The sequence below is a fragment of the Dromiciops gliroides genome, chromosome 5 (genome assembly GCF_019393635.1).
Source record: "Dromiciops gliroides isolate mDroGli1 chromosome 5, mDroGli1.pri, whole genome shotgun sequence".
Taxonomy (NCBI): domain Eukaryota; kingdom Metazoa; phylum Chordata; class Mammalia; order Microbiotheria; family Microbiotheriidae; genus Dromiciops; species Dromiciops gliroides.
In genome coordinates this window covers 136868047-136880265 of record NC_057865.1, presented here as the reverse complement: position 1 = coordinate 136880265, position 12219 = coordinate 136868047, and the positions used below count along the sequence as shown (strand labels likewise).

Here is a 12219-nt window from a genome sequence, read left to right as displayed (position 1 = left end):
TATAATCTGTGCAACCTTTACTTTTATGCTAAAGAAATGGTAGTTCCATGGGCACAAAGGGGAGAACATCTGTTAGATTGTTTCAGAGAAACAACTTGCGTTTTGCTCTGTTGAAGGTGGTTGTGCCCATAGTTTGGAGCCAATCAATGGTTACTGTTACAAAATTTTCCTAGAAGCTACTCATAACACTTCTAGATGTTAGGGGATTGACTTTGCCCTTTATATATGATACTGGCCTCCAAACAAGTTTCAGAAAGGAGGGGTCCCTTGGATAGTTTCTCCACTAATTGAAGAGATAGTCTCTCTACATAGATACAAGTTGTGCTCCTGACCCTAATCTCCAATCAAGTTGGAGAAAGCGGTTAAATTATTCTTTGCCTCTTTTCTAATACTATTAATACAAAGGGTTAATAGCAATGGAAGGAAATCCTTTTGGCCTCTAAAGGGCCTCTTCTCTTGTACAACCAACTCCAACTGGCAAAACTAAAGATTTTAAAGTCTTTCCTTAATTTGACTGTATACTCTCAAGGTATTGTGCTGTTTCCTCTCCTTCCCTGTTAAACTCATAGAGAGACTAGTCTACATTTGCCACCTCTACTTCCTAATCAAACATCCACTTCTCAGCCTTCTGCAATCTTGCTTCCATCCCTAATATACTACTGAAATTACTCCTTTTCAAGCTCATCAATTACTTTCTAATTGCAAAACAAAATTGAATCTTTTCATCTTACTTGACCTTTTTTGCTGAGTTTGACATTGTTGACCACCTCCTCATTCTAGCTACTCTTTCATTTATTGAGTTCTCTTACAGTGCTCTATCTTGGTCTTTTACCTATTTGTTTCTTCCAAGTTAGTTTTCTTGAATGCTTTTTATTTTTTCTCCTATCTTCTAAGTGCTTCCACTCAACTTTCCTCTCTTCTATCTTAGCAATATCATATATTCCTATGTACTCAATTGTTAAGGGCTAAAATTCTAGCTAAACTGTCTAAAATATCTAATGAGTGGCCGCCAATAAATTATAAGCTTTAGCAAGAGTTAGACCTTTAAGCATTTATTAAGGAGAATAAGAATTTGGTTAAGAGAGAGAAAAAGGCCTAGATTCCTATCTATTAAAGGGAGAGCACATTTCTAGCTCCGCTCTCCACCAGAGTCCAAAGGAAAGAGACTGAGACTGAGCGCCAGTCTCTTCCTTCCTCCTCCCACTATCCCGCGTCACTTCCTGACGCCAAAGAAAAGACTCCTGGTCTTGCCCTCAAAGACCTTCGCTTCATGGGCGGAACTCTTCTACAGTAAGTCTCCAGCAGGTGGCGTCATTCCAATCGTTACACAATTATTAACTAGATGCAAACAATTGCCAAATCTCCATTTCTAGTCTTTTTCTCCTCCCTGACTTTTTGTTCTGCATTTCCTAATCTCTTCTTGCTATCACCACCTAGAAATCCCACCAATGCCTCTAACTCAGCACATACAAAATAAAACTCATTATTCATCACTCAAAAACCACCCTTAATCCTAACATCACTATTTCTATTGCTGATACCATGATTCATCCAGTCATTCAGGCCAGATAACTCATAGTCACTTTTGACTTTTTCCTCTCCTTTGCTTCTTATGTCCAATTACTTGCCAAGAGTTGTGGTGTTTTGGCTCTTTAATCCATCTGTGACCAAAGTAATCTTTCTAATGCATAGGTCTCAAAATAACATTCGCTTGCTTGAAGTCTTTGAGTGGCTCCCCATTTGAATATGGAACAAAATATAAATGCCTTATTTTGTCATTCAAGGCCTTTAACAACATGACTGTGTCTTTCCAATCTTATTTCAGAAGTACTGCTCTAGATGACTCTAAATTCTAGCTCAATTTAAGTACTTATTTACCATTCCTGAGGACCCTATTGCCCTCTCCTGACTCTATACATTTACTACAGATGTCAGCCCCCATACCTTAAACAGGTCCCCTCCCCTCTTCCCCCTCAACCTATTGAAAACGTCCTTGTTCGTCATGGCCTGAATCAGACATCATCTCCTCCTTGAAATTCTTCAGCTAAAAATGATCTCATCTTTCTTGAATCTCCCATTACCACTCTGGTATTATAATTATTTGCATATACATCTCATCTCCCTATTAAACTGTAAGCTCTATGAAATCAAGGATCATGTCATTTTCATCTCTGTATCCCCATTACCTTAGCATAGTGCCTTGAACATAGCACTTATTAAATGTTTGTTGAATTTAATTGAAATATTTTTAAAATTTTATTACATCTGTCTAGATATAATTATTATAGGCCAGGGTTAAAAAGGTTATCCAGAAAGCTTTCTCCACATCATTCTTATTAACAACAAATCTCTATTACCTGGAACCTGTGTCTTTTTCAACAAACCAGTATGACTATTTTGATGGATGGCTAAAAAACCCCAGTTGAGTCAGATGAGCTGGATTATTCATTTATATACAACCTTCTGGCTAGTCATGAAAATGGCCTTCAACATTAAAGAGCTGTATTATTTTACTGTCAGAATGTTTCAGAAAGAAATAGAAAAGCCCCAGAAACTAGCATGCAAACATTCTCAGCAAATAAACCATTTTCATAATAGATTCCTGCAGTTTCAATTCAAACCATGTATCTGTACAATGCCAAAAAAATGCCAACGCAAAATTCATGGCATGGGGCGGGGGACCCCTTTCTAGGATGCTGGGACCAGAAATAACCTGCAACTCTGGTAAGCATCTACCTGGATAAATGTATTTAGCTAGTCTTTATAAAACTTAACATTTATCATCTTACCTGTATTTTCTTCTTCTTCCTCATATGGAATTAATGAATTCTATACCAGCCACTCTGTTCTAGTAAGAATGAAAGCTATGTTATGAATGAAATGGGGACAGCTCATGGTGAGTGCATAGACATGCTGAGTTTTGTTATGTTTCCCTCTGAATTACGGGTCACGCTGCCATAAAAATTATCAAAGAATCCCATTGTAAGACTTCATTACTACATGGCTTCTGATTTCTCATGAGTATATCCCCCTCAAAACACAATGATTATTTATAAAGTTGGAATTAATCCACTCTCCTACACCAGCACCATAAAGGTGATCTATTGTATTTTCAATATAATCATACTTTGCAGGCCAAGCCAGATTTTTTGGGGGGGAGGGGGTGAGTGGGTAAGGGAAAAGTACTTAGTGCCCAACTAAGGGCTGGTTTAAAAAAGCAAAAACAAAAACAAACATTCATGAGGTAGCTATTTTTTACTATGCCAAACCACTAACACAATCATATAATTGTTCCTGCCTTTGTTTCACACCCTAGAAATAAAGCCATATTCCATATTGCCACCAGAGGGGAATTCTTCCAGGAACCTCTATCCATTCTTCACAATCTGGTCAAAGCTTAGACATCCCAAATACAATCTGGCCTCCTTGTTTAACCACAAATACACTATGAATTCCAGGTCTTGCTATCCTGATAGGTGTGGGAGTATATTTGGAGATAGGAGGGTGGAGGTGAGGAAGGAGGGGAAAGAGGGACAAATTTACATCTCAGTTAAGTGTGCAAGAGACTTAGCTATTCTTAAAACTGACAACCAGGACTGTGAGAGAGTCTCTGATCCTCTTGGCTCTACTGTGCTTCTTTCATACAGCTGGCAAAAAGATCAACAATCAGTGGTTGGTGGTTTCCCCTTCATTCATTCATTCCAGTGACAATCTTAAAGGCCCACAATAGGCAATTCACCCAATCATGTCATAATTGATTGCCTAACTGGTGTGTTAGAGTGGATGGGAAACTGATTTGAAGGGCATCTCAGGAAGCCGTAAGGAGACATGGGAGAAAAGACATAGAAGGGAATCCAAGGAAAGTGGGAGGAGAGACTGACTCATATCCATGAATACCATGTCTGTTATTCAAGTATAAGCTAATCATTTTGTACCCAAGAGAGCAGAAGCAAGAGAAGGAGCAGACAAGATAGTTGATTAGCAAGTACAAATCAATCTCCATGGTAATAGAATCTGATCTTACCAACTACAACCAAAATACAATAGGCTGAAATTCAATAGAGAGGGAAAACTTTGGAAATTCAGGTTTTTCTCTCTTTAGAAATTCAGGTGTTCAAACAGTGTTTTCCATCTCCAACCATTTGCTTTGCATTGCATAGTCATCATATTTGGGGACTCAAGCAAGGCAATAGGCCTCTTTGTGCTTCCATTAATTGATGGATAAGATTGCATGGCCACAGACTATGCTCTTAATGTTAGCCAGTTATCTCACAAATATAGCCTATTGGGCACAAAGTATGTGGGTGGATCAATGCAAACTAATCATTGCTACTAGAAATTCAAAGCACAGGTTCTACAGATGGTGAGTTAGTATATGTGGCACAGCACATCATTACTGTTGACAACATGTGCCTTTCCCATTGAGCAGTTAGAAAGCACTGGGGCTATGTCTATAAGATGCCCTGATTAGATCATTTTCATGTTAAATCAGTTACTTCCAACTGTCACAACAGTTGAGCTTTCAATTGGAAGGCCAGTCGATCTGAATTTGTCATTAAGAAACCAAAAATAGACCAACCATTTGTATTCTGGAAACTTTAGTTATCTCAGGGGGAAGGGATAGAGACCAGATATATGATTTTATTGGTATAGGGAACTCTCAAGTAAGTAAACTCCCTCTATCGACGCATGTTGGCACTTATTCTATAACCTGTGGTCTTAGAGAACTGCCCAGAGAAGTTAAGTGACTTGTCCAAGGTCACACAGTCAGGGTATCAAAGATTAAACTTGAACTTAGGTCTTCCTGGCTTTGAGGCCAGCTCTGTGCACTATGTCACATTGCCTTTCACAGTTATTTTGATGACTTACAAACAGTGTTGACCTCCATTGCTCAGCACCTGATCTGCAAATGTTGGTCTAATTATTTTTATGTTCAAGTAACAATTGTACACATTAAATTTAAGTGGCTTCAAGTTTGTAATTTTCTTGTATGTTTATTTATAAGAATATATGTTCATATATGGGAAGCAAAGCTGGATATCTTGAGATATATTAGAAATCAAGTGCTCAGACCTTGGCTCCTTTATTCTTTTGCTTGTTTGTTTAGCTCCTTTAGTCTTGAACTGTATATCAGTTTTCTCCTTTATGAAATGGATATTAACATCCTGGTCTCCACATCCTTCATGGAGGTAGTATGGTGCTAAAGTTGCCAGGGATGATTAAAAGTCTGCTTGCTTAAGGTGCTCCATAGCTGTAATCACTGTAATTATTTTTTTCCAATGAAAAGCTTTCATTTTGAAATTGAATGTAATCAAAATAACTTTCCTTTGGCAAAAAGTCCTTCATTATGTTTCAGACCATGATATTAACAATTCTCATTCGAATTAGAGAGACAGCATGTTATAATAGATAGAGAGCCAATCTCCAAACTAGGAAGACCAAGGAATGAATTTTGACATGCTGGTGGTATGACCCTGGACAAATCACTTCACTTGTAAGTGCTCTAGATCCAAGCTTCTTAAACTGTGACAGTTTAAGTTTAACAGTTTCACAGGTTAACTCATATGGGGGTCACATAACTGAATGTGGGGGGTCACAAAAATTGGCAACAGTAAAAGGTTATGTATACTTATTTTATATACATATATACTCAGGGTTGCATAAAAATTTCTCAGGCAAAAAGTAGAAAAAGTTTAAGAAGCCCTACTCTAGACAACTTTAAGTTACCAATAAGCTGTTGACCTGCATTGATAGAGACAGTGTCTTCATCAGGGAGAGCCCTATCCCACTGAAATCTCAGGTCTAGTTCTTATACCAATGAAGCACATTATTTATATGTTGAGATTCATTTCACTGTAATATATTCATTTTTGCCTCAGATCCAATCAACTTTGGTATGAAGTGAAAATGAGGTCAAACAGATTGCTCACTAAATCACTGCTTGAATTCTTTGCTCTTATATGAACAAAACTCTGGATGGTTTCATATATTATTCTAGGTCAGCATGAACTTTTCAGAATTCTAGTGATGTCTTCATTTTATAGTTAATAATTTTGTGGATACAAAACTACTGTACAATGAAAGGGGCAAGCACTATATAATTTCTAGTAATCTCACAAAAAATAAATAATAAATGGTTTTGATTTGTCAGATTTTTATTGTAGGTTGTGCTTCTTATAGACTTCAAATTCATGGTGCCAAGTTGTAACTACTCTCCAAAATTAAAATGTGGTGCTTATTTCAAAACTGTTAGCCAACTAGGTATATTGGTTTGCACCTTTGAATAGAAATGTCCTATTAGAACAAGGATGAGAGTTAATTATAGTAAACCTCACAACAGTGCAATTGAAGATGATGTCATTTATCAGATTTGTGCTCCTCATCATTCATATATTTATACTTTGGGAATATAGCAACTACAGAAAATAACAAGCCATAACACATCTATAATCTCCCTAGTTTGTGCTTCCTAACTAAACTTTTTTTAATGTAAGTTTTAAAAAAATTAAAATTTTATTCCAAGAAAATTAACAGGCTACACAGGTAAATTTTGGCAAATGCAACTTTATATTGAAATTCACACATCTGTATCTTAAAGAATGAGACTCACAGACTCTAATGTATTTCTAAAATACCAGAAATCATATTATAAGCTTTCACAAGTTAAAACTTAAATAATTTAAAACGACCAATACACCCAATGTGCAGAAAGTATAAACAAGACTGTGCCTTCAGTAGAATAAATGCTCCACAAATTGTGCAAGATATCATACTAAGGCTGTGGTCTCCCCATGACAGCTGACTCAAAATATAAACATACATCAACTGCCTGTGTTTCTCAGAACAAACTAGAATGGGCAGCACACCTTAAAAAAAATGATTCACATTATCCCAATGATGTGCACCCTAATTTTTCAAACCATGGGAGAAAAAGGAAAGAGAGGATTAAGTGATCTTTCATGCACTCCCAGATGACTGACCAGAATTACAGATTCAATTTTCCTTGCCTATTTGCTCCAATGATAAATAAAATGGAAAATACTAGATAACCCTATAAGGCAACATGTGTTTGTTCTGTATTATGCTCAATTATGACTGGATATTACCACTAATGTTGCCTACCAGACAGATATCTAGTATTTGCAAAATATAAAATGAGTTGAGTAAACCTTTTTACCAAATCAACAAAAAGCTACATAACATAGTCCAATGCTAGTATTTTTTACCAGTAGGAAAAATGGCATTTAGAAACAGTAACACATTTGGGGGTGGGAAGTTAACTCAAATTGGAACCAAAATCCTGCTTTTGGAATGCTCCCCAAAACTTACAAGGCAAACAGATTTTTAAGTGTGATAATCCAATAATGCATGGCACATCTTTAGTTGATTACAGTACTTTAAGTCCCCCAGTAATTAGTCTTTGCAAAAACAATAAGAGTATGAAATGTTTCAAAGTCTTCAAACTTCTAAAATTAGTTTTTTTATCAACACATTTACCTCATGTCAACTTAATTTATTAAGATGTCCAATGCTAATCTTTTTTGATGGTCTTATCTTATGTAGTGATATACACAGCATTTAGCACTGATACTTAGCACCTGCTACTTTCAGGATCTAGATTTCAACCACATAGAGAAACTTAGGGCAGTGGTTCAGTCCTTTCTTAATTACAAACCTTCACCAATGGTCAGCAGGAACACTTTTAGGTTTAAAATAGGATTATAGGTGAGCTAATGCAAGGACTGCAGAATGTTGCCCAAATCCTTACAACTGCTGATCCCATTCTTGATTTTCTTCTCAAGATATGGCTACAGGCCACAATTGCTTAGCAGAGAAGGGTAGTGTTTCACAAGGCTAAAGATTTACAGATGCTCCCTCATATAACACAGTAAGGTTCCCTTGGTAACCTGGATTTTCTGCAGTAAAGAAGGGTTGTGCTGAAACAGCGCCTCAGCTCCCTGTTGGAGAAAATGCAGACAAAAGGATTGATTCCTGCTTGGGCAAAACTCATCCAGACAGCGGCTGTTAGAAATCCCCCTGGAACTACAGGCCCTCTTGCAAAAACTCTCCAGTAACAGGCCACCAGGTAGGGGCCCCACAAGGCGAGGAAGAGAAAAGTCATGATGTAGAACATTCTGCTGATTCTCTTTTCCATTTTGAACTCGTCTAAGACCAGCAGCCTTCTTCTGCCTGTGGTATTTGCATTTTGCCTAATGCCCAGCAGGGTGGGTGGTGTGGGGCCCCTTCCAAATCCTGCCAGCCAATTAGCAGCTGCTTGACCACTGGCTCCTGGGCCATGAAAAGTCCAGTTCTGGCTGACTGCTGCTACAAACTGGACTGGCTTCATTTTCCTTCGATCGTGGACAAAAAATATCAGCTTGAGGTAGACAAGCTGTGTGGCTAGGAGTATGAGGGCAAGGAGCAGCATAAATCCCAAGGAATCATTGGCCCTGAAGGAACGATGTTGAAAGGTGCATTGATCCTCCTCCCTAATGAATGAATAAGTGCCCACATCTAAAACTGGGGGAAAAGCCATTGCTACAGAGAGGGTCCACACCATACAGATGACAGCCAGACAAGTCCAAAAGGTCAGCCTTTTTGTATAGAAGCGGTGGTGAGCTATAGCTAAGTACCTGGTGACGCTGATGCAGAACAGCATGAAAGCAGTGTGGAAGCAGGACAAAACCCCCAGGAAGGCGATCACTTTGCAAGTCAGAGTCCCATAAGTCCAGGTAGAGCCATTTTTAACAGAGGTGAATACAAATGGGAAACAAATTGCAGATCTGAGAATATCTGAGCAGCAAAGATCCAACAGGAAGTAGTAAGGAGCTCTATGCAAGGTCTTATCTTTGACTAGCAAAATGGAGATCAGAAGGTTACCCACCACGCTGACTCCTATTATGAAACCCAGGGAAGTCAGTTTCAGAAAGGCGGTTAAAGGAGAGAGATTTTGCAAAATGTTGTCAGCTGCATGGCTATAGTTCGCCATAGATGGATGGATGCTAAGGATATTGCCTCAGTCAAGTCTCATGATCTATATATAAGAACAAGGAAGAGATAGATCCATACATCTTACTGCAAATGTAATCCACAAAAAAGAACTGATTTGGTGTCTAGTCATACATCCTCCTTTCTTCCATCTGATTTGCCATTAGAATATCTGAAAAAAAATTGAGCTATCAGTTCTTAAGTTAACAAGCAATGATGTCAGAAAGTACTAACATTAAGCTGTTAATTTATGGGAAAGCAAATGAAGTTGTAAAATCTAGTACTCTTTTTTGTTTTACATGTTATAATTTTTTTTTAGGGGGGCAAACATTCGAGGTACCTGGATGTCAAATGCATGCTATAAACTATTTAATATGCTTGAGATTTCAGAAGATTGGCTTGTTTATGCTTTCTTAAGTGATCTAGTTCAGAAAGGGTCTCTATATTTTAGAAAAGGTACCTTTTACTTGGATACCTTTAAGATTTAAAAAATGAACCGTCCTTATTTTAAATGGTGTCAACCTAGGAATTAATCATTGGCATGTAAAATTAAACCTACTGAGGCTGCTAATATAAAAGACACGGAGAGAAAGGAACATTATCTCCATCTATCTGAGGTCTTAATATTTGTCAATGTTTTACAGATAGTTGCTCCGTTGATATGGATCACACCCAAAGAACCCCCGCAAAATTTATGTATTTTAACCAGAACCCATCAAGCACACGAATCAGAAACAATCATTCCTGCATATTGTCTAGGCAGAAGAGTATTTGCTCTTTCTTCTAAACCATGATTTCATCCATTAGACTTTAGAATGAATAGACACTGGTCCTGGGAGGACACAACAGTGATGTGATTTAGTCTTTTGTCGTCCCCTTCCCCCACCCCATCCCCCACCGTTTTGGCAAAAATCTTTTCTCTTTTAAACCCACATGATACCTAGCAATGGTTAATGTAAATATTGGCCAAGGAAACACACCCAGAGGAATAATGCACTTCCATTTGTAAGCCTTGGCCGCCCGGATTCAAATGAATATCTTGGGTAATTAAGCCTCACCCGTTTACTCCGCTATTCATTGCTCCAAACAACAAGTAGCTACATTTTAAAGCAAAAAGCAGATTATCTACAGGGTACCCAGATTCTGCGTTTGGGGCCACGCCAGGGAAACCAGGGTTTTTTTCAGTCATTTCCCCCACTAAAAGCGCGTTCCCTTTGCTACTCTTCTACCACCCAGAATAAGCCACCAAAAAACCCTGGCAAAACCTGCTTTGGATGATTCTAATTTCCCCACTGGTGTGTCCCCGGGTAAATACTGACAGCACCAGGCATATTACGAAACCTGAAATCCGCCACCCCTGGATTTATAATAGAGAGATACATGCACATGCACACACAGTACATACACGGAGATGGGAAGAAAAATCGCTTCTGTGTTGCAAGGGAGCTGTTCTTGGTGGTTCGCAGCCCGATTTCCCTCAGTCTTGAAATGCTCTCCAGACAAGGAGCTCCCAATAAGCCCTGTTGAAGATGCATTGTCTGTGTGTACTTCCATTATGCAGTTTATTGTCAAAAACCACAGGGAGGTATCTCTGCCCGTGAACCTGCAGCTCCATCACCACCGTGCCCCCCCTCCCAACCCCCCCAACCTAACCAAGAGCATATCCTCCTACCTGTTGGTATTGGATATCCCGACAGACTATAGCTTCTTCTTTCTATAAATTGCTGAATTTTTTTTTTTTTTTTTGCTTTAGTACCTTGACTGAGGAGCTAGTCAGTGGCTCCAACAGCGCCTGCGCGTTGGAGCCTCCTTGAGCTACTAGCCTCGTCCTCCCCTGTCGCAGCGGCACAATCTCTCCCAGTAACGCAGGAGCCCCAGCAGCGGCAGCACCAGCAGCAGCAGCAGTAGGGGCAGCAGCACCAGCAGCAGAAATAGCAGCAGCAGCAGAAACAGCAGAGGTGGCGGCAGCAGCAACAGCAACACTAGCAGCAGCAGAGGCAGCAGCCACCGCCTCAATGAGGGCAGCTGCAGCAGCAAACCGTTATCATTGCTAGCTGGATTTACTGAAGATCCTGTCCGGTCCTCCTGGGGATATAAAGGGTTTGGCCCCTCTTGTGGCTTCTGAACTTTTTCTCTGCCTTCATTCAGAGTGAGGGCCTGGAAAGAACTCATTATGCTCTTCTCTCCTTCCCCATCACCGCACTGTTGTACTTTGCAATGCATTAGGTCCTACGACCAGTGCCCGTCCCCTTCCTCCCCAGCTTCCCTGCACTCCTCCTCCCTTCTTCCTCCTCCCCTTGCCTCACCCCCCCCCCCACAGGTTTTTTTTTTCTCCTTTCCTTCTTTGGGTATCAGAGCTTCTTTTAGTTTCCTTCTCAAACGATTCCCAAGCTTATTCTTGAATTTGCAAGCTAGCAGAAAGACTGGTATATAGAAGGGGGCGGGAAAAGCATAATTTTATTTTAATTGGGAAGAAGGGGAATCAGTTAGCACAAGTTACCCCTGTCCTTGTTAATCATCCGTATACGCAGATATGTATATTACTTGGAAGAAGGTGAACACACCCCATCCCCCCTTGCCAAGCCGCATAACATATGGTGCCCATTCTACCTTAATAAACATGACTAAAATGAACAGCCTTGGGAAGATTTTAAAATGACATCTCTTTCTCCTTCTGGAGATAAATAGGCTCCCCCCCCCTTTTCTTTTTCTTTTCCTTTCTTTCTCTTTCTTTTCTTTTTTTTTCCACCTCGAAAGTACAGTAGAATAGATTGGTGATGTCAAAGCTGTTGTATGTGAGAGAGTTTTCCCCACCTCTGTGAATACAGATGAAGAATACTAGTAAGATAAAAGGAAACATAAAGTTATAGCTACCTAAAGGTCCTGATGATATCACAGAAACTGCATAATCAGACATTTGGGTGCAACTAATGTTACCAAAGCTATGCATTTCCTTATTCACCATATCCCAGGTAGTATTTTGTTTCTTAGATATCACAATATTTTTAAACCACAACAAAGAACCCCGATGGACATACTTTCATTAATTCCCACTGCAAGACGTCTGCCTCTCTTCCTGTATGCTTATTGCTTTATAATATTCTGCTAATGAAACACAGGAAAAAAAATAAAGATCTTCTCTACGGTAATAATTTGATCTCTAGGCAGCTATAAAATAGCTCTTTGCTGGGTGGTGAGACAGTGACATTCGGGAGAACTCCAGCCAATCAG

At 39.3% G+C, this 12219-nt stretch overlaps 1 protein-coding gene across 1 annotated transcript; it reads right to left on the bottom strand.

Moving 5' to 3' along the window:
• Positions 1–1211: 1211 nt before the first annotated feature.
• GPR85 (G protein-coupled receptor 85) lies at positions 1212–11384 on the bottom strand. Its single transcript, XM_043968463.1, is given in 4 exon segments — positions 1212–7939; positions 7942–9140; positions 10394–10508; positions 10745–11384. Coding segments are annotated over 2 exon segments (1125 nt in total). The 5' UTR covers positions 8990–9140; positions 10394–10508; positions 10745–11384; the 3' UTR covers positions 1212–7862.
• Positions 11385–12219: the final 835 nt, after the last annotated feature.